The sequence below is a fragment of the Hemiscyllium ocellatum genome, chromosome 2 (genome assembly GCF_020745735.1).
Source record: "Hemiscyllium ocellatum isolate sHemOce1 chromosome 2, sHemOce1.pat.X.cur, whole genome shotgun sequence".
NCBI lineage: Eukaryota > Metazoa > Chordata > Chondrichthyes > Orectolobiformes > Hemiscylliidae > Hemiscyllium > Hemiscyllium ocellatum.
In genome coordinates, this window is record NC_083402.1 from 12377733 (window position 1) to 12403869 (window position 26137).

Consider the following 26137-nt stretch of genomic DNA (forward strand, 5'->3'; position numbering starts at 1 on the left):
GCTGTCCAAACCTTTCCTATTTATGTACTTATCTAAATGTCTTTTAAACATTCTAACTGTACCTGCGTCCACCACTTCCTCTGACAGTTCATCCCACACACACACTACATTCTGTATTAAAAAACGTTGCCCCTTACGTCCTTTTTAAATCTTTCTCCTCTTGCCTTAAAGATGATTCCCCTTAGTTTTGAACTTCCCCACCTTAGGATAAAGACCTTTGCTATTCACCTTATCTATGCTCCGCATGATTTTATAAACCTCTATAAGATAGCCTCTCAACCTCCTACGCTCCAATGAAAGAAGTCCTAGCCTATTTTTATAACTATTATACAGCCATTCCTGGCAACAATCTTTTCTGAACCCTCTCCAATTTAATAATATTCTTCCTATAACAGGGCAACCAGAACTGCACACAGTACTCTAGAAAAGGCCCCACTCAACATGATGTCCCAATTCCGATATGTTCTGTTCTGGTCACCTCATTATGGGAAGGATGTGGAAGCTTTAGAGAGAGTGCAGAGGAGATTTACCAAAATGCTGCCTGGACTGGAGGGCATGTCTTACGAAGAAAGATTGAGGGAGCTATGGCTTTTCTCATTGGAGCAAAGAAGGATGAGAGATGACTTAATGATAATGAGAGGCATAGATAGAGTGTATAGCCAGAGACCTTTTCCCAGGGCAGAAATGGGTATTACAAGGGGGCATAATTTTGAGGTGATTAGAGGAAAGTTTATACGAGATGTCAGAGGTGGGTTCTTTACACAGAGAGTGGTGGGTGTGTGGAATGCACTGCCAGTAGTGCTAGTAGAGTCAGATACATTAGAGACAATTTGTGATTCTTGGGGAGGTACATGGATGATTGTAAAATGTAGGTTAATTTATACAGTGTTGTACTAATCTGTGAACCTGTAGTGTTTTACAGCACTACCCAGGGCCCTAATCAATTGTATAAGTCCTGCCCTTGTTTCTTTTACCAAAATGCAGCACCTCACATTTATCTAGATTAAACTGTGTCCAGATAAGGTTATAGATTGCTATCTGGGAAATAACAAGTATGAACCTGTGCCCTAGCATGCCTTAGCACATCAGCACTACAGTGTAAAATAAATTAATCATAACATTTAAAATATGCCTTTTAAAATTCTTCTCTGGTAATAAAAATAATGAAAACAAAGCATTCAGTACAAGATGGCTCTTTTTCCCTTTTTACCTAACACTATCCCTGTGTTTTTACATTTTTGTTCTTCATGGATATCTTGTAAAAATATAATTGACTTTGCTGATTCTTTTAAATGTTCTTCCAAGTTGTCCATTTAAATTCAGAATTGTATTCCCTAACATCCTCAGTTTCCAATCCAGTAACCTGAACTCAGTGAAATCAAATGTATCTAAAGAAATGCTGAACATTTATTCTGATAATTCACTAAACTTACTCAGTTTTCTAATCTTTCTATATTTTTCTTAGTACACTTGCTAGCATTATTTTGTACTTTAGATACAGTGTCTTTAGAGGCCTTGTTATTTGACTGCATATGTTTCTCTTTGAGAAAATTGGGCTGTTTCCTTCAGAAAGGAGCAGATTACAGGATACATGATTTAGGCATTTAAAATTATGAAGGAATGAGGCATAGTAGATGGAATACAATCTATTTCTAATAGGTAAGAGAACACAGATATAAAATTACAAACATTCAAACAATGACAGACAGGAAAAGACCCTTTGGTATGTCTAACAGTTAAAGCTAGTTCAGAAGATCACTCTGGATCTGATCATTCTAAGCTGTACCTATCTTTCATATAATGTGATTTCCCACAACCAGAAAGAGGACTTACTGTTTTTTGAAGAAGTGCAGCCATCTGCTGCCTGCCAGTCAAGTGACAGACCGTTCCAAACTCCTCATTCCTGATGAAAGGCTTATGCCCGAAACATTGACTCTCCGTCTCCTCGAACGCTGCCTGACTTGCTGTGCTTTTCCAGTGCCACACTTTTTGAGCTTGTTCCAAAGGTTCATTGTTCTCTGGGAAACGAATCAACTTGTGACATTGATTCCAGATCTAGTCAAAGCTGACTTAAAATTCTGAACCCTGGTCCTTCATAATCTAATTATTTGAATAAACCTTCTACTGTGATTTTATGATTCTTATGAACCTTGATCTAAATGTACATTCATAAATCCAATTTCCTAATGTGTGGATTTCCAGCTGTTTTAGCTTATCCTGATAGCTAAAATGCTTTTATCCATGAATTAATTTAGTATTCTTTCTCTGAATCCTTTCTGAAGCTTCTAAATTATCAACCATTTCAGGCTTGACCAGTGACTGGTGGAAGCATTTGGATAAGAAATTTAACAGGAGAGGAGAAATGTTATATACTCAGAGTGACGAGTGGAAACTCTCTTCTTGTGACATTGCTTTGAAGGTCTTGCCACAGAATCGGTTTATGTCTGTCTAACCGAGGTCCTGTATACCTGGTAATTATGTAGTCATTGTCAATATTCAAACCTATCTGGTTCATTTTTGTTCTTTTGTGAAGGAAATCTACCATCCTTACCATCATACATATGACTCAGACCAATGTGTTTGTCTCATAACTAACCTCTAAGCATATGGGAATTTGTAATCAATGCTGGTCGAGCCATGAATGTCACATCCCATGAATAAAACCTATAAAGTATTTACTTTGTGATCAATTTTGTGTTGGCGATGCTTGGACATGAGCTTTCTATTCCATCCCAGTGGATGATTGAACATAGAACATTACACCACAGTACAGGCCCTTTGGCCTTTGATGTTGCTCTGACCTGTGAAACCAATCTGAAGCCCATCTAACCTATAGTATTCCATTATCATCCATACGTTTATCCAATGACTATTTAAATGTCATTCCTTCTTCCCTCTAACAAAAATAACCTCAAGTCTCTCAGCCTTTCCTCTTAAGATCTTCCCTCCATACCAGGCAACATCCTAGTAAGTCTCCTCTCTGTTCAGGAATGAAGCAGTCAGTGGATTCAACATAGAACCCACTCCCCTTTTTGCAACAATCAATGTTAAAGTTTAAATATCCAGCCACGTAACCAGTCACTTTCTGTGAAAGGGCAAAATATATAATGTAGGTGTGGGAGATCTTTAAGGAGGGTAAGGAGATGCAGAGGTGACAAATGGTTGAGGAGTTGGGGGTGGCAGGTGCGTAAGATTAGACCATTTGAAAGTGTTAAGGTTGCAGGTAAGTAAAAGATTTGGGTGGAAGGCAGTTAAGAGAATTAGAGTGCCGGTTCAGTGAGAGAGCTGGGCATTATATGGATAGTAAGGTGATTGAGTAAATTCAGTTTCAACAACACTCCAGAATCTTGACACTTTACAGGATAAAGCAGCCTACTTGAAAGGCATTTCGTCCCCCACCTTCAATATTCACTCTCCTCACCGTGTGCATTGTAGTAGTAATGTGTATCATTTTCAAGATGCACTACAGTAACTCACCAATGTACTTGCTGAACCCATATATTCTAAACCTGTGGCTTCCTCTACCTAGAAGATACATGAGAATCTCAACACTCGTAGATTCCCCTCCCACACACTACATCAGAATTACTTCATTGTCACCAGGTTACAATATTGGAATTTATTTACTAACAGCATTGTAGATATACCTACACACCAAAGACTGCAGCAGTTCAAGAAGGACAAAGGTTAAAAATCACACAACAATAGGTTGTAGTCCCACACAACAGGTTATAGGCCAACAAGTTTATTTGGAAGTACAAGCTTTCGGAACAGTGCTCCTTCATCAGGTAGCTAGTAGGGCAGGATCATAGGACACAGAATTTATAGTAAAAGATCAAAGTATCATACAACTGTTACAATGAATAAACCTACATTGCTGTTAACTCTTTAATCACTTTGATTGGGTTGCAGGTTTTGATTCATTAATATGTAAATCCCAGAACTTCTTTCAAGTCACATTTCTGAGGTAACTTAAGGTTTTTAAAAAAAAGGTAATGTCTCAGCTCAGACAATGCATTAAAGGTGTGAGATTAGCGTCTGTCTGTATTCCAACCTTGAGACAGAACTGGTTCCATTTCCAAAGTAGAAGTTTATAAATGTCACATGGACTGACTGCCAATAGATGGTGTGCTTTTTAAACAAAGTAGAATGTATCTGCAAATGCAAATTCACCCCATTGACACATAATTGTGTGTGCAAATGAGAGAGAGAGTATATGGTGGGGGGGGGGGGGCGGGTATGGGCATGTGAGTGTGGGGGGTATATGTGTGTGTGTCTGAGAAAACATGTGTATGAGAGAGAGTCTGCGTGAGTGTGAAAGTGTGATTGTGCGTACAAATGTGTGTGTATACCGTAGTGTGACATGAACCCAAGATCCTGGTTGAGGCTGTGCTCATGAGTACTGAACTTGGCTATCAGTTTTTGCTTGGCAACTCTGCATTGTTGCGTATTCCAAAGTCCGCCTTGGAGGATGAATATCCTTGACCGCTGAAGTGTTCCCCGACTGGAAGGAAAGGCAGTTCAAGAAGGCAACTCACCACGTCCTTTTTTAGGGCAATTAGGGATGAGGATAGGTTCTGGCTTAGCCAACATCACCCCCAACCCAAGAATGAATAATTAAATAAAAAGGTGCCAGACAGTTGAGGGTTTGTCAGATGGGTGGAGGTGGATAAATGTTTATGGTAGCACTATGGATTTGGTGCTAGGATGGCAGTGGATTGGCAAATGGGTTAGGGTAGCAGGTGGGTGAGGTGGCAGGGTACCAGATATATGCACAAGTGTTTAGGATAAGTTGAAGGTAGAAGGATGTGTCATAGGTGGTGCAAGAATAACTAGACTGGTAATTTTTGAATTCTAGAGAAATGTTTGATGGCATGGGTTTGAATCCCAAATGATAGGTGGTAACATTGATAACCTGAAACTTTAACTGTGATGTTTCTCCACAGATGCTGTCAGACCTGCTGAGCTTTTCCAGCAATTTCTGTTTCTATTTCTGATTTCCAGCATCCACAGGTCTTTCGGTTTTTGTGACAGATGGTAAAATTTGATTTCAACAAGAACCTAGAATTAAAAAAAAACTAGACTAATGGTGATTGTGTAACCACTGTCGATTGTCAGGTAAAGTCTATCTGATTTGCTGTGTTCTTTAGGAAAAGCAGCCTGTCATCCTTACCAGGTGGCTACATGGGAATGTTTCATTGGACCAAGGAGGTGTTTGGATATGTAGATGTTTAGACTGGGCTGTAAGGATTGTTGACAGGTGGGGATTTGATTGGGGGTATGAGCATGTCAGGCCAGATTGTATGTAAGGTGTTGGGTAGAAGTATGATTCAGAAAATAAAGTGATTTAGGTCAGGTTGAGTGGGTTGTCAGGGTCAGGGCATGGGAGAGGGTCACAGGATTTATGGTTGAGAGGATTCATGTTGTGTTAGGTACTGAGTTTAATAGTCTACCTGGAAATTAGAGTAAATTTTTGATTCTCTAACTTTCCCCGAGTAAGTATCAAGTTTCATTGAGTTAAAACCCTCAAATTGTGTGACACTTAAGGGCCTTTTTAGGATAATATCCCACTGGAATTTTAAATCACCTGAGCGAAGATTTTCTCATGTTGGGTTTTCTACATAGTTCTGATGTAGCTCTCATTGATCATGCTGCAGAAATGACTATCTGGCCACTGGAGTATCTGAGCCATTAACTCTGCTTCTCTCTTTGCAGTATTTTGCTTTTAAACTTCATTTTCATGGTCTATTTCATGCAACACATCTTTCCACTAAGTTATTGTGAAAGTTTTCTTTTCAATTTTACCAATTAAAGTGTAAAACTGACACCTTATTTTGTTTAATTTTACAGGGCACAAAGTTTTCTGGGAATTCAGTTGGATTTCCTCAAGCTCTCCAGCGTTCTTCTGTTCGGCGATCATATGGGAGATCGAAACGTTTCAGTATAACCCGCTCCTTGGATGATTTAGAGGTAAATTTAAAAATTCTAAGATCCAAAGAACTCTATGATCCAATGCAGATATAAAATATTTTGACAAAAGTTCAAGTTTTAATTCCTGAATGTAAACCCCAGGAGACTTGGAGGTTTCCACCCAAAATTCTCAGATGCTTTTCATTGCTAGACCTCATTGCTATCCCCCAGGTAATAGCCAAGTTTGAAAAGGAGTTGATAAAGGCTCATAGTCATGATTCATGCAAATTATGGAGGGAAATCAATGTAGTCATTTCCCAGAGGCTGGGGTAATGTGGAATTTAGGAGAGTTTTGTATTTGAGATAAGAGAGTTAAAGTGACAGAGGTTCAAAATAAAAAGGTTTTTAGACAATATTTTGGTCATTAATTGTTTGGCAGCTTTCATTTATTATAACAATCATTTGCTTCCTAACTAGTACAAGCAATATTACTGTGTGGTGGTGTTGGATCAGAAAGCTTAACTTTACTTGAATTTATATTTTGTGCTTCCTGGTTTATGTTGAGTGCATTTGATCAAGCTTCCTCCTACCATGTACTGCAGCCTCAAATCTGCCTATTTAGATGACAACCCTCTTCATTGAGGTCTTTCAGCAGTGTTGCAATTTAGACATTTAAAAACAAATCTTAAATGAAGAATGAAGTAAATTTACAACATTTCCAAGGGAATTCGACTTTTCCTAAATTAAATTTTCAGTATATTGTTGTGCGTACTTTGAAATATAAGGCATCTTGAGAAAGTTTGTTGAGAAACCTACTGCTGACAATTAAAATTTGCCTTTTTAATTACCCATTTGCCTCTAGAAGAGTGGGCAAAATAAATATAAATATTCAGGCTAGAGCTTGGGACTGGATTGTGTCTTTAGGTAGTTGGACAAAACTGCTTAACAATCTAAAATATCTAATCTTAAAACTATTTGCCTGACATTTTCAGTCTAGTCCTAGATGTACAATAAACATGAAAGATCAGCAGCAACTTTACTTAATTATATGAATTTAGCTGCTTGTAACTGTGCTTTGCCCTACTGTACAAATACTTCTCATTGTCAGTAGAGTATGTGGTCCAAATATTGAAAATTCCCTCCTGTGGAAATACTGAAATCCATTCTTTGATTTCATGGTTTAAAGTATCCCTGTTGCTGCCCTGAAAAGCTGAATAAATCTATTTAGTAGATATAAAATAACACTGTGTTGAGTACAGATTTATTTTGTTTTTGTTTTAAATTTATAATTTTTTAAAAAAAGGTCATCGTTGCAATTTAGTTGTTTACAAATTTGTAGTACTCTGCAATAATAGACTGATGAACTGTAATTAAAGAGTTGGGACTCTTCATTTTTGATTATAATTTTCAATATGGAAACCGTTTGCAAATAGTCTTGCCATAGCCTGTCTAATGATAAAAAATGGGGTGATTACTTTGCTGGGATTAGTACGACAAGCCTCCCAGCAGTCAGAGGGAGATACAGGATCACATATGTAGACAAGTCAGAGGAAGGTGTGAGTGAAACAGGATTATGGAAGTATGGGAATTCAACTTTGTGAGTATTAACTGGGATTGCCTTAGTGTAAAAAGATTCATGGGTGGAATTTTTAAAGTGCATCTAAGAGACCTTTTTGTGCCAAGGCATAGATAATCCTACAAGAGAGGGGACAGAGCTAAGCCTAATCATCGGGAATGAAGCCGGATGAGTGGTTGAAATTCAGTGGATGAGCATTTTGGGGATAGTCACCATAACTGGAAAGGAGTAAGAGTAGCACAGAAGTTAAGTATCTAAATTGAGGAAGGCCAATTTTAACATCATCAGACACGATCTTAGACTGGGAGCAGATAAATTTACATTTTAGTACTCTGGTGGAATGCATCCCAGGGTACTAAAAGAGATGGCGGGAGAAAAAGCAAGTGCTTTTGTGGTAATTTTCCAAAATTCGCTAGACTCTCGGATTACTACCTGAACTACATGCAAAATGACTTGGGGATAAGAAAATTTGGGAAGTAAAGACGTGGCTAAGGGAGTGGTGTGGGAAAGAGGAGTTCCATTTCATGGGGCATTGGCATCAGTTTTGGAACAGAAGGGATCTGTACCAATGTCTCGACCTGAACCGATCTGGAACCAACATCCTAGCGGAAAGCATAAATAAGGTGGTCACTAGGACTTAAACTAGTGAGTTTGAGGAAGGGAAGGGGAAAATGGCAGGAAGTATGATGGTAAATAAAAAGGTAAGCAGTAGGTTAGCATGTGTGCAGGAGGGTTTAACTACAAGAGTAGACTATGAAAAAAGTAAGAAGGAAGGATAACTCATGAGATATTATTAGAGATGTTGTAAATCATGAGGGTATGAAAACTAGCATAAAGGCACTTCACCTGAATATTGGTAGCATTCGTAACAAGGTCGATGAGTTAACTGCACAAATCATCGCAAATGAATATGATTTAGTAGCTATTACAGAGACATGGTTACATGTCACGACTGGGAATTAAATAACCAGGGGTACCAGACCTTCGAGAAGGGTAGACAAGAAGATGTGGGAGATGATGTACATTCAAGGGCAACATCAGGGCAATGCTGAGAGGTAACATAGGTTCTATAGAGAATAAGGTTGAATCTATTTGGGTGGAAATTAGAAATTCTAAGAAGAAAAGGTATGATAGGCATAGTCTATAGGCCACCAAATAATAAAATCACGTTGGGCGGACAATAAACAAAAAAAAAACTAATGTCTATAAAAATAGTAGTAATTATTGTGTCGAACCAGGTCAGTAAGGGTAGCCTTGAGGAGGTGTTCATCGAGTGTATTCACGATAGTTTCTTGAACAGTATGCAGTGGAACCAACAAGGGAACAAGCTATCCTAGACCTGGTCCTGTGTAATGAGACAGGAATAATTAATGATCTCATTGTTAGGGATCCTCTTTGAAGGAACAATCACCGTGTGGTTGAATTTAGAATACAGATGGAAGGTATGAAGCTAAAATCCAATATTAGGATCCTGGGCTTAAACAAAGGAGGCCACAATAGAATGAGGGAACACTTGGTTAAAGTAGGCTGCAAGCAAAGACTTTATAGTGGGACCGTTGACGAGCGGTGGAGAACTTTCAAAGCAATTTTTCAAAGTGCTCAGCAAAAGTATATTCCAGTGAAAAGGAAAGACTATAAGAAAAGGGCTAATGTGCCATGGGTGTCTAAGGAAATAAAGGAGGCTTTCAAATTGAAAGAGAAGGCATAAAAATGGCCAAGATCAGCAGGAAACTAGAAGATTGGGAAAGTTTTAAAGGTCAACAGAAAGCCACAAAAAGAAAAATAAGGTAGAACATGAGAAAAATAAGATAGAAACTCTGAAGAAAAATAAGATAGAACATGAGAAAAAACTAGCACAGAATATAAAGACAGATAGCAAAAGTTTCTATGAATATATAAAACAAAAAAGAGTGGCTAAAGTACACATCGGTCCTTTAGAAGGTGAGAAGGGGCATTTAGTCATGGGATATGATGAAATGGCCAAAGTATTGAATAGGTATTTTGTTAGTTTTCACAGTGGAAGATATGAATAGCATGCCAGTAATTGATAAAGAGAAGGTAGGTGAGGACCTGGAAACAATCATTATCACAGTAGAAATCATGTTGGGCAAGCTAATGGAGCTAAGGATAGATAAGTATCCTGGCCCTGATGGAATGCATCCCAGGGTATTAAAGGAGATGGCGGGGAGAAATAGCAAATGTACTTGTGGTAATTTTCCAAAATTCACTGGACTCTGCAGCAGTTCCAGCAGATTGGAAAATAGCAAATGTGATGCCACTGTTTAAAAAGGACAGTAGACAAAGTATAGGGAATTATAGACTGGTTAGCTAAACATCTGTAGTGGGGAAGATGTATGAGTAATTATCAAGGAAGAAATAGCAGGGCATCAGATAGAAATTGTCCTGTTGGACAGATGCTGCATGGGTTCATGAAGAGCAGGTCAGGCTTAACTAATCTTTTGGAATTCTGTGAAGACATTACGACATTGGGCACCCAGTAGATGTACCTGAATTTCTAAAAGGCCTTTGACATGATGCCGCACAGGAGGCTGCTGCATATGATAAAGATGCATTGTGTTACGGGTAAAGTGTTGGCATATATAGGGGATTGTTTGACTAGCAGGAAGCAAAAAGTGTGGATAAATGAGTGATATTCTGATTGGCAATCCGTAACAATTGGTATGCTTCAGGGATCAGTGTTTTGACCCCAATTATTCACAATTTATATAGATGATTTGGAGTTGGGGACCACGTGTCGTGTGTCAAAGTTTGCAGATGACACTAAGGTGAGTAGTAGAGGATTGTGAAACTTTGCAGAGGAACATAGGTACTTTAAGTGAGTGGGCAAAGGTCTAACAGATGGAATACAGTGTTAATAAATGTGAAGTCATCCATTTTGGCAGACGTAACAGTAAAAAGGACTATTAGGAACAAAGAAAACTACAGCACAGGAATAGGCCCTTCAGCCCTCAAAATCTGTGCCAATCCGGATCCTTTATCAAAACCTGTCACCTATTGTTTAAGGATCTGTATCCCTCTGCTCCATGCCTATTCATATATCTGTCTAGATACATCTTAAATGATGTTATTGTGCCTGACTCTACCACCTCCGCTGGCAACGAGTTCCAGGCACCCACCACCCTCTGTGTAAATAACTTTCCATGCATATTTCCCATAAACCTTTCCCCTCTTAACTTGAATTCATGACCCCCAGTAACTGAGTCCCATCTCTGAGAAAAAGCTTCTTGCTATCCATCCTGTCTGTATCTCTCATGGTTTTGTAGACCTCAATGAAGTCCCCTCTCAACTGCTGTCTTTTTAATGAAAATAATCCGAATCTACTCAACCTCTCTTCATAGCTGGCACCCTCCATATCGGGCAACATCTTGGTGAACCTCCTCTGCATCATCTCCAAAGCATCCACACCCATTTAGTAATGTAGTGACCAGAACTGTACGCAGTATTCCAAATATAGCCAAACCAAAGTTATGTACAACTGTAACATGACCTGCCAGCTCTTGTACTCAATACCCTGTTTGATGAAGGAAAGCATGCCATATGCCTTCTTGACCACTCTATTGACCTGTATTGTTACCTTCAAGGTACATTGGACATGAACACCCAAATCTCTCTGTATACCAATTTTCCCCAGGGCTATTTCATTTACTGTATAGTTTGCTCTTGAATAGGATCTTCCAAAATGCATCACCTCGCATTTGCCCACATTGAATGCCATGTGCCATTTCCATGCCCAGCGCCCCAATCTATCCATGTTCTGCTGTATTCTCTGACAATCCCCTTCATTATCTGTTACTCCACGAATCTTAATGTCATCTGCAAACTTGCTGATCAGGCACCTATACCTTCCTCCAGATCATTTATATATATCACAATCAACAGTGGTCCCAACACAAATCCTTTCAGGAACACCACTGGTCACAGTTCTCTATATTGAGAAACTCTTTTCCACCACTACTCTTTGTCTCCTGTTGCTCAGCCAGTACTCTATCCATCTAGTACACCCTGGACCCCATGTGACTTCACTTTCTCCATCGGTCTACCATGGGGAACCTTACCAAATGCCTTACTGAAGTCCATGTATATGACATCTACAGCCCTTCCCTCATGAATCAACTTTGTCACTTTCTCAAACAATTCTATTCAGTTGGTAAGACATGACCTTCCCTGCACAAAACCATGTTGCCTATCACTGATAAGCGCATTTTCTTCCAAATGTAAATATATCCTATTCCTCAGTATCTTCTCCAGCAGCTTCCCAACCACTAACATCAGACTCACTGGACTATGCGAGTTTTGAGAAAGTTTGTAGCTCAGGTTGAAGTTCTGGATGTAAGTTTGCTCGCTGAGCTGGAAGGTTTGTTTTCAGATGTTTTGTCACCATACTAGGTGACATCATCCGTGAACCTCTGGTGAAGCACTGGTGTTAGTGACCCGCATTCTATTTATGTGTTTAGGTCTATTATGGTCTATAATTACCTGGATTGTCCCAGCTTCTCTTCTTCTATGAGAGGACAATATTAGCAATTCTCCAGTCCTCCGGCACCTCACCCGTGTTCAAAAATGCTGTAAAGATATCTGTTAAGGCCCCAGCTATTTCCTCTCTCGCTTCCCTCAGTAAACTAGGATAGATCCCATCTGGACCTGGGGAATCCACCTTAATGCCTTTTAGAATACCCAGCACTTCCTCACTCCTTATGCCGACTTGACCCAAAGTAATTAAACTATCCCTAATCTTAACTTCTCCTTGATCAATATTGATACAAAGTTTTCATTAAGAATCTCACCCATTTTCACCATGCATAAATTTCCTCCTTTGTTCTTGAGACAACGCTTTCTCTCGAGTCATAGAATCTTAGAGATGTACAGCACGGAAAAAGACCTCTCAATTCAACTCATCCATGCCGACAAGATATCCTAACTAATCTAATCCCATTTGCCAGCACTTAGATCTCTGAACTATTGTTATTCATATACCCATCCAAATACCTTTTAAATGCTGTAATTGTACAAGACTCCACCACTTCCTATGGCAACTCGTTCCATACTAGCACCACCCTCTTTGTGAAAAAGTTGCCCTTTAGATCCCTTTTATATCTTTCCCCTCTCATCCTAAACCTACGCCCTCTAGTTCTGGATTCCCCCACCCCAGAGAAAATACCTTGTCTATTTATCCTATCCATGCTCCTCATGAAGTCCTGCTCTGATTTGCTTTTCCAGCATGTCACATTTATCTAAATTAAACTCCATCTGCCACTCTTCAGGCCATTGGCCTATCTGATCAAGAGCCTATTGTCATCTCATTTAACTCTCTTCGTTGTCCAATACACCTCCAATTTGGTGTTATCTGCAAACTTACTAACTATACCTCCTATGTTCACATCCAAATCATTTATATAAATGACAAAAAGCAGTGCGCCCAGCACTAATCCTTGCTGCCCTCTAGTTACCTTCTTGCTCCTTATATATGAATAAAAGGCTTTGGATTTTCCTTAACCTTGTTTACTAAAGATATTTAGACCCCATTTGGCCTTCCTAAATCCTCGTTTCAGATTGGTCCTACTTTCCCAATATTCTTCCAAAGCTTTGTCTGTTTTCAGTGCCAATACCTTATGTATGCTTCCTTTCTCCTCTTAGCTAGTCTCACAATTTCACCTGTCATCCATGGTTCCCTAATCTTGGTATTTCTATTCCTCATTTTTACAGGGACATGTCTGGCCTGCACTCTAATCAAAGGAACAGGAGAATCGACATTTCGGGCATAAGCCCTTCTTCAAGAATCGCCCGAAACGTCGATTCTCCTGTTCCTTTGATGCTGCCTGACCTGCTGCGCTTTTCCAGCAACACAATTTTAAGCTCTGATCTCCAGCATCTGCAATCCTCATTTTCTCCCTGCACTCTAATCAACCTCTCTTTAAAAGCCTCCCACATATCAAATGTGGATTTACATTCCAACAGCTGCTCCCAGTTCACATTGCGTAGCTCCTGCCGAATTTTGCTATAGTTGGCCTTCTCCCAATTTAACACTCTTCCTTTAGGACCACTCTCGTCTTTGTCAATAAGTATTCTAAAATTTAGGGAATTGTGATCACTGTTCCCAAAGTAATCCCCGACTGAAACTTCGACCACCTGGCTGGGTTCATTCCCAAACACCAGGTCCAGTATGGCCCTTCCCCGAGTTGGACTATTTACATACTGCTCTATAAAACCCTCCTGGATGCTCTTTACAAATTCTGCTCCATCTAACACTAAGTGAATCATAGTCAATGTTGGGAAAATCAAAATCTCCTATCACCACCACCCTGTTGCTCCTACATCTTTCCATAATCTGTTTACATATTTGTACCTCTGTCTCATGTAAATATATGGCTTACTTGTAAAATAGATTGCTGGCTGCGAGTGTAAATATACTCGGCATTCGGAAGCCTGTGGTGACGCTGTGTGACACGCGCAGAAGGAGCTAACGTGATGCTCTGTTTCGCGCCCCGGAAGAGTGCGAGGAAGTCACGTGTGTTCCGTTTCGCTGGTGAGGAGGTCACATGATGCTCTGTTTCGCGGGTGAGGAGGTCACGTAGTGCTCCGTTTCGCGGGCAAAAGAAGGTCACGTGGGGTCGAAAATCCGGGAACGCGAGGAGGCGGAGAATGGAGTCAGATCACCAGCCAATCAGAAGACAATCTCACCTCAGTGATTGCATGACGTTCTGTACTGTATAAAAGACTGGGTCAGGGACAGGAATATGTCGGACTTCGTGAACTGACACACTTTGCTGTTTGTCAGGGACGGGAAGTCCTAGACCCAGAGCTCTGTATATTTTATCCACTTACTACTAAAATAAACTAAGAGTATGAAACTGAATATCTTCTCCTATTGCTTCATTGAAAGAACACGCAGGACTCGGCTCACACATAGAGGAAAGTAAGCTGGTAGAGTGAGCCGAAGTCCAACACTCACGCTTGCTGTTGGGAGACTTGTAGTACAGCCCCAACATTGTTACCGTACCCTTCTTATTTGTGAGCTCTGCCCACATTGGGTCACTGCACAAGTCCTCCATAATGTCCTTCTCAGCACAGCTGTGATATCCTCTCTGATCGGTAATGCATCTCCTTCACTGCTTTTACCTCCCTCTTTCTCCCGCCTGAAGCATCTACATCCTGGCATTTGTAGTTGTGAATCATGCCCATTCCCTCAACCAAGTTTCAGTAATAGCAATAACATTATGCTCCCAGGCACTAATCCAAGCCCTAAGTTCATCTGCCTTACCTAATACACTTCTCGCATTAAAACAAATGCACCTCAGACCACCTGTCTCTTTGCGTTCATCATCTGCACCCTACCTACTCTTTCCCTTAGTTACGCTGACTTAATGATCTAGTTCCTTTTAGGCTTTAGTTGCTACCTCCTAACTGTCTACTAACCTCCTCATTTGGTTCCTATTTTCCTGCCACATTAGTTTAAATCCTCTCCAATGACGTCATCAAAAACATCCCCTAGGACATTGGTACCAGTCCCGCCCAGGTATAGACAGTCCAATTTATACTGGTCCCACCTCCCCCAGAACCGGTCCCAATATCTCAAAAATCTGAACCCCCTCCCTCCTACACCATCTCTCAAGCCACTCATTCATCTTGCCTATTCTTTCATTTCTACTCTGACTAGCATGTTGCACTGCGTGCAGTTTTGGTCTCCTTGCTTGAGAAAGGATGTACTGGCACTAGAGGATATACAAAGGAGGTTCACTCGATTGATTTTGGAATTGAGGGTGTTGGTTTATCAGGAGAGACTGAATAGACTGGGATTATATTCATTGGAACTTTGAAGATGGGGGGGGATAATCTTATAAAAACATAAAATTACAAAGGAAATAGATAAGATAGACATACAGAGTTTGTTTCCACTGGCAGGTGAAACTAGGACAAGAGAGTATAGCCTCAAAATTAGGGAGAGCAGATTTAGGACTGAATTGAGAAGAAACTCCTTCACCCAGAAGGATGTGAATCTATGGAATTCCCTCCCCAGTGAAGTAGTTGACCCTACTTCAGGAGATGTTTTTAAAACTAAGATAGATTTTTTTTTGAACGAAGAAAGAATTAAGGGTCACAGTGAGAGGGCGGCTGAGGCCATGAAAAGATCAGCCATGGTCTTATTGAATGGCAGAGCAGCCTCGAAGGGCCAGATGTTCCTAATTCTTACATTCTTATGTTCTTCTGTTCAGTTCCAGCAGATTAGAAAACAGCAAATGTGATGCCATTAAGAAGGGCGAAACACAAAAGATGGGGAATTACGGACCGGTTATCTTAACTTCTGTAATGGGCAAGACGTTTGAGTCTGTTATCTAGGAAGAAATAGCAAGGCATTGAGATAGAAATTTCCCATTTGGCCGACGCAGCATGGGTTCATGAAGGGCAGGTCATGCCTATCTAATCTTTTTGTAATTCTGTGAAGACATTAAAAGTATAGTGGACAGCGGGGACCCAGTAGATTGGTGTACCTAGATTTCCAAAAGGCCTTCAACAGGTTGCTAGACTTAATGGGATTGAGGTTCACAAGGTGGATGTGTCAGTAATTCTGGAAAGTGTGAAAATCGATAAGTCCCCTGGGCCGGATGGTACTTATCCTAGGGTCCTCTGGGAAGCCAGGGAGCAGCTTGCAGAGCCTTTGGCTTTGATCTTTATGTCACCATTGTCTACAGGAATAGTGCCAGAGGACGGAAGGATAGCAACTGTTGTGCCCTTGTTCAGGAAGGGGAGTAGAGACAACCTTGGTAATTATAGAACGGTGAGCCTTACACTGATTGTGAGTAAAGTGTTGGAAAAGGTTATAAGAGATAGTATAGATGAGCAGAGAGATCTCGATGTCCATGCTCATAGATCCCTGAAAGTTGCCACCCAGGTTGATAGGGTTGTTCAGAAGGCATATGGTGTTTCACTTTTATTGGTAGAGGGATTGAGTTTTGGAGCCATGAGGTCATGCTGCAGCTGTACAGGCAAACATGCATCGCATTATGGGGTAAGTATTAGCATGGATAGTGGATTGATTGACTAACAGAAAGCAAAGTATGGGGATAAATGAGTGCTGTTGTGTTTGGCAACCAGTAACTAGTGGTGTGCCTCAGGGATCAGTGTTGGAAAAGCAATTATTCATAATTTACATAGATGATTTGGAGTTGGGGCCCATGTGTCATGTGTCAAAGTTTGCAGATGATATTAAGATGAGTGGCAGAGCAAGGTGTGCAGAGGACTGTGAAACAGTGCAGAGGAACATAGATACATTAAATATGTGGGCAAAGATCTGGCAGATGGAACACAATGTTAATAAATGTGAAGTCATCCATTTTGGTAGGAATAAAAGTAAAAAGGACTATTACTTGAATGGTAAAATGTTGCAGCATGCATGATTCACAGAAGATAGGTCTACAGGTACAACAGGTAATTAGGAAGGCAAATGGAATTTTGTCTTTCAATGCTAAAGGGATTCAGTTTAAAAGTAGGGAGGTTATGTTACAGCTGTATAGGGTGCTGGTGAGGCCACACCTGGAGTACTGTGTACAGTTTTGGTCTCCTTATTTGTGAAAGGATGTACTGACAAAGGGGATTGCAAAGGAGGTTCACTAGATTGATTCTGGAGTTGAGAGTGTTGGCTTATAAGGAGAGACTGAGCTGACTGTGATTATATTTGGAATTTTGAATAATGAGGGAGGGATCTTATAGAAATATATAAATTAAGAAGGGAATAGATAAGATAGACATAGAGAGGATGTTTCCACTGGCAGGTGAAATTAGGACAAGAGGACGTAGCCTCAAAATTAGGGAGAGCAGATTTAGGACTGAATTGAGAAGGAACTTTTTCACCCAGAGGGTTGTGAATCTATGGAATTCCCTGCTCAGTGAAGTAGTTGACGCTACTTCAATAAATGTTTTTAAAGCAGAGATAGATTTTTTTTGAACAGAGAAGGAATTAGGGGTTACAGTGAGAGGGCAGCTAAGTGGAGCTGAGGCCACGAAAAGATCGGTCATGGTCTTATTGAATGGTGAAGCAGGCTGGAAGGATCAATGGCCTACTCTTGCTCGTGGTTCTTAGGTTCTTATTTTCTTATGTACGTTTGGAAAGTGGAAGCCTTTAAAAGTTGTATGGTGAGCATTAGGGGCCAGTGAATTTCTCCAAGAGTGAAGGGTAAGGTCAGTAAGTCTAGGGAATCCTGGATGTTAAGAGATATTGAGAATTTTATAAAGAAAAAAGTGTCAGGTACAGTGTATTAAAAACAGAGGAGGCCCTTCAAAAGTATCAAGAGTTAGAGATTGCTTAAAAAGGAAATTAGTAGGACAAAGAGGGACTATAAATTATTTTTGGCAAATGGGTTAAGGAAAACCCTAAGTCTTTTGAAAAAATATATTAACAGTAAGAGGACTATCAGGGAAAGAGTAGGACCTATTAGAAATCAAAGGCGCAACCTATTGGTGGAGCCAGTGGATGTGGGTGAAGTCTTAAATAAATATTTCTCAACTGTTTTCTAGAGGAGAAAGGCATTGTGGCTGGATATTTCAGTTCAGATGGTGAGGTTCTGGAACACATTAAGAGTAATAAGATAGATGTTTGAGTGGGCAATCAGATGCATAAATTCCCAGGGTCTGATGAAATGTTTCCCGGGTAACTATGGGAGGCAAAGGAAGATATTTAATACTTCGCTGGCCACAAGTGAAGTGTCAGATAATTGGAAGATAGCTTTTGTGGTTCCTTTGTTCAAGAAGAGCAGGAGAGGTAGGCCAGGAAATTACAGACCAGTTAGTTTGACATCAGTGGTAAAGAAATTATTGGAAAAACTCTGAAACAGGATTAATTAATATTTGGAAAGGTAGGGAAGAATAGTCAGCGCGGATTTGTTAGAGGGAGATCCTGTCTAATTTAATCTTTTTGTAAAGGTGACTAAATATATTGATAAGATTAGTGCAGTTGATGTGGTTTATATCGACTTAAGTGAAGCCTTTGATAAGGTTCCACATGGAAGGACCAATAAGAGTTCATGGGATCTAAGGCAGCTTTGCAAACTGGATCAAATAAGTGGTAATAGTTGGTGGTGGAGAGCTGTTCTTGTTATAGGAAGCCTATAACCAGCAGTGTACCATAGGGGTTGGTGCAGGGACCTTTTCCAGCAATTTCTATTTTCTCAGCTTCCACTGAATATGGGATTTGGGACATCATGTTGTGGCTCTGCAGGACATTGGTTAGGCCATTTTTTAGAATACTGCATAAAACTCTGGTTGCTCTTCTATAGGAATTATGATGTTAAGCTTGCGAGTGTGTGGATAAGATCTACAAGAATTTTGCCAGGGTTGGAAGATTTGAGCTATAGGGAGAGGCTGAGTAGGCTGGGACTTTTCTTCCCTAGAGTGTCAGAGGTGGAGGGGTGACCTTTGGGACAGAGTAAATAGCCAATGTCTTTTTCCTAGTGTGAGGAGTCCAAAGCACGTGCATAGACTTAGCTTGCTGTAAGTTTAAATGGAGTAACAACAATGAACACTGTTAGTTTCTCCATTATTAGTATTGGTGATTGCATCTTACTGGATTATTAAAATCTAATGATAAGGTGTGTTATTAAACGTTAAAGGTGAGAGAGGAAAGATTTCAAAAGGACCCAAGGAGTAACTGTACACACAGAATGGTGTGTGTATAGAACAAGCTGCCAGAGGAAGTGATGATGTTAATGTTTTAATTTAAAAGGAGAAATTTGATGTTGCATAAATATGAAATCACTTTTCAAAACCTGATTTATAATGACGTTAGCATGCTATTAAAAACCTAGTTACACTTCATTCGACAAAATATTACTTCTTCAAGGGTTTTACAGTAAAGCTGAGTTAAAGTGGAAGCTTTAATCAATTAACTGGTTACTTTGGCATTGGAGCAGTTTGGGGGTACTCCATTACTGCGCCAGCTGCAATGGCATTAAACCATGCACCGTCCCTTCTGGATTCTTGCGATATTCTGCATGTGCATAGACTTAGCTTGCTGTAAGTTTAAATGGAGTAACGACGATGAATACTGTTAGTTTCTCCATTATTAGTATTGGTGTTTGTAGACCTTAAATCTGTCTGTTGCATCTTACTGGATTATTAAAATCTAATAATAAGGTGTGTTATTATAGAGCCTGCATTTAGACATTTAGTTCAATATGTCTGATGATCTGCTACTTTTTTCAAGAAGAATGTTTCTGCAAGTTTGAACTGGCAACTATGATTTGACTGATAAGGGAAGCAAAATTTGAATAAATTCCCAACCGTTGAGACTTTGATGTTAAAATTTAATGCAGATTCATACTCAAGCACATTTGTTTTCTGATAAACACCTAAATTAGCACATTGCAAAAATGGTAGGTTTGATTCTACTTCCCCACCTCTTGTCAGCCTAAAGTTGCAATTAAAGATTTAAAAATTCCTTCGTGATGGAATTATTTTTTCCGTTAATGGTTTTCTTTGCTGAGCATGTTCGTTCAACATTTTGTTGTGCAGCCTGAGGGTATCTTACATGTTGAGTCAGTGAACAGCTGCAGAAATAGTATGTGGTCTGGTCATAGACTACACGGAAGGGAGGATCCAGAGAAACGATTGGAGTGTATCAAACAGAAATATTTTTTCACTTACCATCTTAAAAAAAGTTGCATGAAATAGTATATTTTTAAAGTCCATGTGCTGTTATCTGTGCCCACGACATTTTCTGAAAACTTCACAATACATGGAGTATACTTTCATAGACAGTCGGGTAAGAAAAACCATTGTTCTTTGCTTGAATCTGGTGTTGGACATAAAGAATATGTGATATTTTTAAGATACTTACAATGCTGGCTAGAGTAGGATATTAAGATGTAAGGAACTACTTTTTGATCATTTGTCATATACTATTAAAAGTAACAGGAAACAAAAATTTCTAGAATATGAGATCTAGTTTAAAATTTGATGTATGGTTGGCTGCCAATTAAGTTGTAACGTATGGCTATTCTTAAATCAGTTTTACTAGATATTGGTATATAGAAAGTATGTACTGAATTTCTAAATATTTAAAAACTTGAGAGTATTCACAGAAAAATAATACTTGCCTTTAAAAAAGTCATTTTCTTTTTATTGATATAACCTATTAAAACACATTTCTTTGGTTTCATAGAAATTAGAATACATTGTTTAACAGTTTATAATAACTAGTAAATACAGCAGCACTTGTAATGTTTTAACAGGACAGTAGGGGGTAGTAATGCATTTCTGTATGACCACCTAAACAAAAACGTTTGGCACTTTAATTGATATCAAATTAGGTTTTCTGCTTGAGCATTTATATGTATATTATCTTATGCTTGGAGTTAAATATTTAATCAATATTTTTCAGTTCTACAGTTGAAGAATATGTATATGTTATAATAGTGCTTTCATACACTGCTGAAGATGGCTGATATAGTTTATCTCCTATTGCTCTTACTATTTTGACATCATGTACATGTGTATGGAGCTTATTGGTGCATGTTCTTGCTTTTGTTTGCAAATTTTGTATTCCCATGTTGTACTAGCTGTGAATACTGCTAATGAATGATGTTTATTGCACCTTCCTGCTGTTATATAAAATGTGGCAGACCAGACATTAAAGTAGTGTCTGGGTGAAGTCTGGTTCTGCTAGTAGCAGGATTATTTTCTATTGGTATATGTTCACTCTAATTATTCTTCTAAAAATAGTTTGTCTGGCGCCTTGTGCCATAGAAGGTTTGACTATAAGTATATTCCTCAATTAGAAAATCGTTATCTATCACTTTTCTAATCTGTAAAATACAATTGCAAACAATTTTTTTTTACTGGTGAAAGGAGTTGTATGGGAGTTGGTTCATCTGATCCTTGATTGCCACATTTAATATGTTCAAAAATTATACTTAGCAAAAAAATCCCTAGCAACTGACCTTAAGTCTTGTCTGCAGGGACATTTTCCAAGAGATCCATGTGTCTGACCAGGTTGGCTGAATTTTATCTGGTATGTCAGACTAAACTCCAAACTCTCTCCCACTATTCAATTCCTTTTGTTAAGTCTCTGTCACAAGTTGATCATTACATGTATTGCCAGTCACCAAACCACCACCATTATGAAGACTTCTGCTTCAAGTTCTATTTGAGACTGTTTTGAAGCCTTCATATCTCCTTTAATTCACCTGTGGGATGTAGGCTTTACTGGCTAGCCAGCATTTATTGCTTGTCCCTATTTCCCCTTGAAAAAGTGGTAGGGTACTGCCTTCTTGAACTGCTGCAGTCCATGTGCTGTAGGTAGACCCACAATACCCTTACGGAGGGAATTCCAGGATTTTGATCTAGCGACACTGAAGGAATGATAATATATTTCCAAGTTAGGATGGTAAGTGGCTTGGAGGGGAACTTGCATGTGTTGGTATCTACCTGCTGCCCTTGACCTTCTGAGTGGAATAGATTATTGGTTTGGAAGGTGCCATCTAATTTCTGCAATGCATCTTGTAGGTAGTACACACTGCTGCTGCGAGTATTGGTGATGGAGGGAGTGAATGCTTGTGTATACTTGTGGATTTAAACCAAGCAGGTTGCTTTGTCCTGTATGGTGTCAAGATTCTGGAGTGTTGTTAGAGCTGTATCCATTCAGGCCACTCGGGAGTATTCTGATTTCTGCCTTGTAAATGATGGACATGCTTTAGGGAGTCAGGGGGTGAGTTATTCACAATAGTATTCCTGGCCTCTGATCTGCTTTGTAGCTATTGTATTTGTATCGCGAGACCAGTTAAGTTTCTGGTCAACGGTACCTGAACCTACAGACTTTACTTGCATGTTGATGTCTATTGGGATTCTACTATGATCTCTATCTCTCATTCGATCAGTAGCTCTTTCTCAATTGCGTGATAATTTTCTGCTGGAAGAGTCTTTTCCATACTCGCTATTAGACTTTGCCCTATGTTTTCTTACTGTCTACCAGGGAGTCCAGAAATAGGGGCTACAGTTTCAGGGTACAGAATCCTTATTTAGGATTGAGATGAGGAGAAATTTCTTCACTTTAAGAGCGGTCAGCCTGTGGAATTCTCTGCCACAGAAAGCTGTTGAGGCCAAAACTTTTAATGTTTCCAAGAAAATGTTAGGTATCATTCTCAGGGCTAAAAGGATGGGGAGAAAGAAGGAACAGGATATTGAGTTAGATGATAGCCATGATCATATTGAATGGTGGAGCAAACTCAAAGGGCTGAATGGCCTACTCTTCCTATTTTCTACATTTATCTTTTCACCTTATTCTGTAGACCATGGACCTTCCTTTTTGGCAATCATGCTGAATATTCAATCAATATTTAAACATACCCCAGCAATTCTGCATGTCCCCAAGTTGTTATATTCCTCCACTCATTAGATTCCTTTGGAATGTGTTTCACCTCAGTTCCAACTCTGTTGTAAATGACCTTCAAATATACAGCTCTATCCTGTGTGCCATGATATTCCTGAAGAAGGGCTCATGCCCAAAACGTCGACTTTCCTGCTCCTTGGATGCTGCCTGACCTGCTGCGCTTTTCCAGCAACACATTTTCAACTCTGATCTCCAGCATCTGCAGCCCCCACTTTCTCCTCCTGCCATGATAATTCACAGTATCACTATGCAGGCCTTGATCAACCCTATTCTGTTCCTCAGAACATTCATCGCAAATCACATGAGCATTTGAGGTGCACATTGCCTAATTTACTTTTATCAGCTGCACAAGTCTGAAATTTTTAAACTAATCTGTTAATCTTTAGGAATGAACCTTAGCAGGTGTGTATTGCCATCTTATAAAGATGACTGTTACCTTACCAGGGCCTTACTATTCCGTATGACATTGTTTTTTAAAATACACGAATCTTCTGAAATACATTGTCTCTTGGATAGTTGCACGCAATACTTCAGACTTCTCTGAATTTTCCCTGACAGCTCAGATGAAATCCTGTCTTCCACATGCAAAGCATTCAAATGCAAAATAATAAACTGACCAAATTGTAGCATCTTGAAGAACAGGCTGACTATCATTCTGCTCACAGTTAGTTTGGGATTTTGCCCATTGATGTCTTCTTGGGAATTATATCTTCTAGCCATTTGCTGCAAGGTTTTTGCACAAGCTTGTAAACTTGTAGCTTGACTCATCTTTTATGCTGCATTTCATTGATCACCTCATGATTCATCATTTAGTTTGACAATTTCCAGACCAAAAGCTTCAGAGTATAAACATTATCATCCATTTTGATTGCACCCTTTCCAGCCCATTGGTGCCTTCTTTGCATGGTGTGGAGGTGCAGGTGTTGGACTGGGGTGGACAAAGTTAAAAATCACACAACACCAGGTTATAGTCCAAAAGGTTTATTTGGAAGTACAAGCTTTCAGAGTACTGCTCCTTTGTCAAGTAGCTAGTGGAGTACGAGCAGAGGATCATAGGATAGCATTTTCAGAACATTTAACTTTCATTATTATTCCCTGCTATCAATTCTCTTCAGTGAGGCTCATTTTTTTGGTGTACCACTGCCACCTGTTGGGAATTCAATTGAAACTAGTCTCCAGGAGCAACACAACCTGTGCTTTTTTCAGACAGAGCGTATGTCTCTTTTTTTCTTATGACTCGAGAGAGATTGTCATAAAATATGTTTGTCAGTAGACTACGTGGGCAGGGCAATAGATTCAGTAGATGTTTTCATTTGCCAAAGCAGAACGTCCATCAGATTTATGTGAACTTAACTCTTACACCACTGTAGTTTAGCACTTCAGGTACAGGTCCACCTACAGTGCTGTCAAGAAAGGAGTTTCAAAACTTTAATCATAGAATCCATACAGTGTGGAAACAGGCCCTTCGACCCAACAAATCCAGACTAACCCTCTGAAGAGTAAGCCACTCAGACCCATTCCTCTACCCTATTACTCAACGTTTATCCCTGACTAATGCACCTAACCTGCACATCCCTGAACATTATGGGGCAATTTAGCATGGCCAATTCACCTATCCTGCATGTCTTTGGATTGTGGGAGAAAACCAGAGCACCCGGAGGAAACCCTCGCAGACACGTGGAGAATGTGCAAATTGCACACAATCACTCGAGGCTGGAATCAAACCTGGGTCCCTGGTGCTGTGAGACAGCTGTGCTAATCACTGTGCTGTCCTAGTAATCAAGTGATAGTAAAGCAATGTGATAAATTCAAAATCAGGATGGTGTGTGGCTTGGAGAGAACTTGTTGATTTTCTCATGAAACTACTGCCCTTGTTCCTAATAGGTGAAAATTGTTGAGAGTTAGTTAAAAGAGCCTTGATAAGTTGCTGCAGTGCATATCATACAAAAAGTACACATTTGCCACTGTACATTGGTGGGAGATATGAATGTTTAGATTGGCGGGTAGAGTGTCAACCAAACAAGTTACTTTGTCTTGGATCATATTGAGCTTCTTAAATGTTATTAAAGCTGCATTGATGCAGGCAGGTGTAGACTATTTTATCATACTTTTTGTTTGCTTCCTTGTGCCTTGTCAATGTGGGAAAGTTTTGGGGATTGGAATGTAAGCTACTGTAAAATTCCCAGTCTATGACTTGATCTTGTAGCCTTAGTCCAGTCTATTTTGAGGTTTGTAGCCGGGTAGCCCTGGCAGAGCGCAAAAGGCACAATTGAATAGGATATTGTTGAGTACACTTCCATCAGTTTGCAGACATTCAAGAGGATGTTGATGGGAAGTTAATTGGCCAGATTATTTTTGTTTTTGTCCTACTTTTTGTGAACAGGCATATCTGGGAAATATTTTACATTATCAGTTAGATGCCAGTATTGTAGTGTTTTCAATGTTAAACAGTGTCTCCATCATTTCAGACTCCTCCTGATGTTTTTCATTAATTTAGGTAAACATTAGTGTTGACTGATAATCAGCTATTAATCTTAAACTAGAACTGTAGCCACTATTTTAAAATCACTGCCACCAAATACAAAGGAATAAATGGTTGCGGTCATTTGCTTTATTTGGTCACCCTTTTTTGGATGCTGAGGTTGCTACTTGTTTAGGACTTGGTAAAGTCACAGACCTTCTGCATTACTTTTATTTGTTCTATCCCAGTAATATTGCTGTAGTTCATAACTCATAAAGTTTGGATTATATTGTGGCATTTGCAAAAGAGCTAGCTTTGGAGAAAGACATGCTGTAGCATATATGATATTTAGAACAAATAAAATGGCATAAAATTGCACAAATACATTTAATAAACTTTACAAAACCTTAATGCAAAAACTTAACAGGCTGTAATTTATTTTGCAGTATTTACTTGGTTCATATGGGTACTGTTGAAAGCAGCAGTAGATAAGAAACTAAGAAACAAAAATAGAGATTGCTGGAAAATCTCACCAGGCCTGCAGCATCCGTGGAGAGAAATCAGAGTTAAAGTTTCAGGTCAAGTAACCCTTCCTCAGAATTGAGTGAACTCTGATTTCTATCCACAGATGCTGCCAGACCTGCTGATCGTTTTTAGTAATCTCTATTTTCGCTTCTGATTCTTTTGATTTTTATTAAGAAAATAAGATGTTTAGCTCTAACCTGAAAAATGTTGTTTGCTTCCTGTTTTATTGTTATAAGCTTCAAAAATGAAGGTTGAATCAAAATTGCTG

General features: G+C 39.4%; 1 protein-coding gene across 3 annotated transcripts in view; it reads left to right on the forward strand.

Moving 5' to 3' along the window:
- Nucleotides 1-26137, forward strand: part of rgs12b (regulator of G protein signaling 12b) — a 204935-nt gene that overhangs the window by 67490 nt on the left and 111308 nt on the right. For all 3 annotated transcript variants that reach the window (XM_060834778.1, XM_060834769.1, XM_060834788.1), the window contains exon 3: nt 5851-5970. In XM_060834778.1, coding sequence (XP_060690761.1) covers nt 5851-5970 — 120 coding nt within the window. The remainder of the gene's footprint in view (nt 1-5850; nt 5971-26137) is intronic.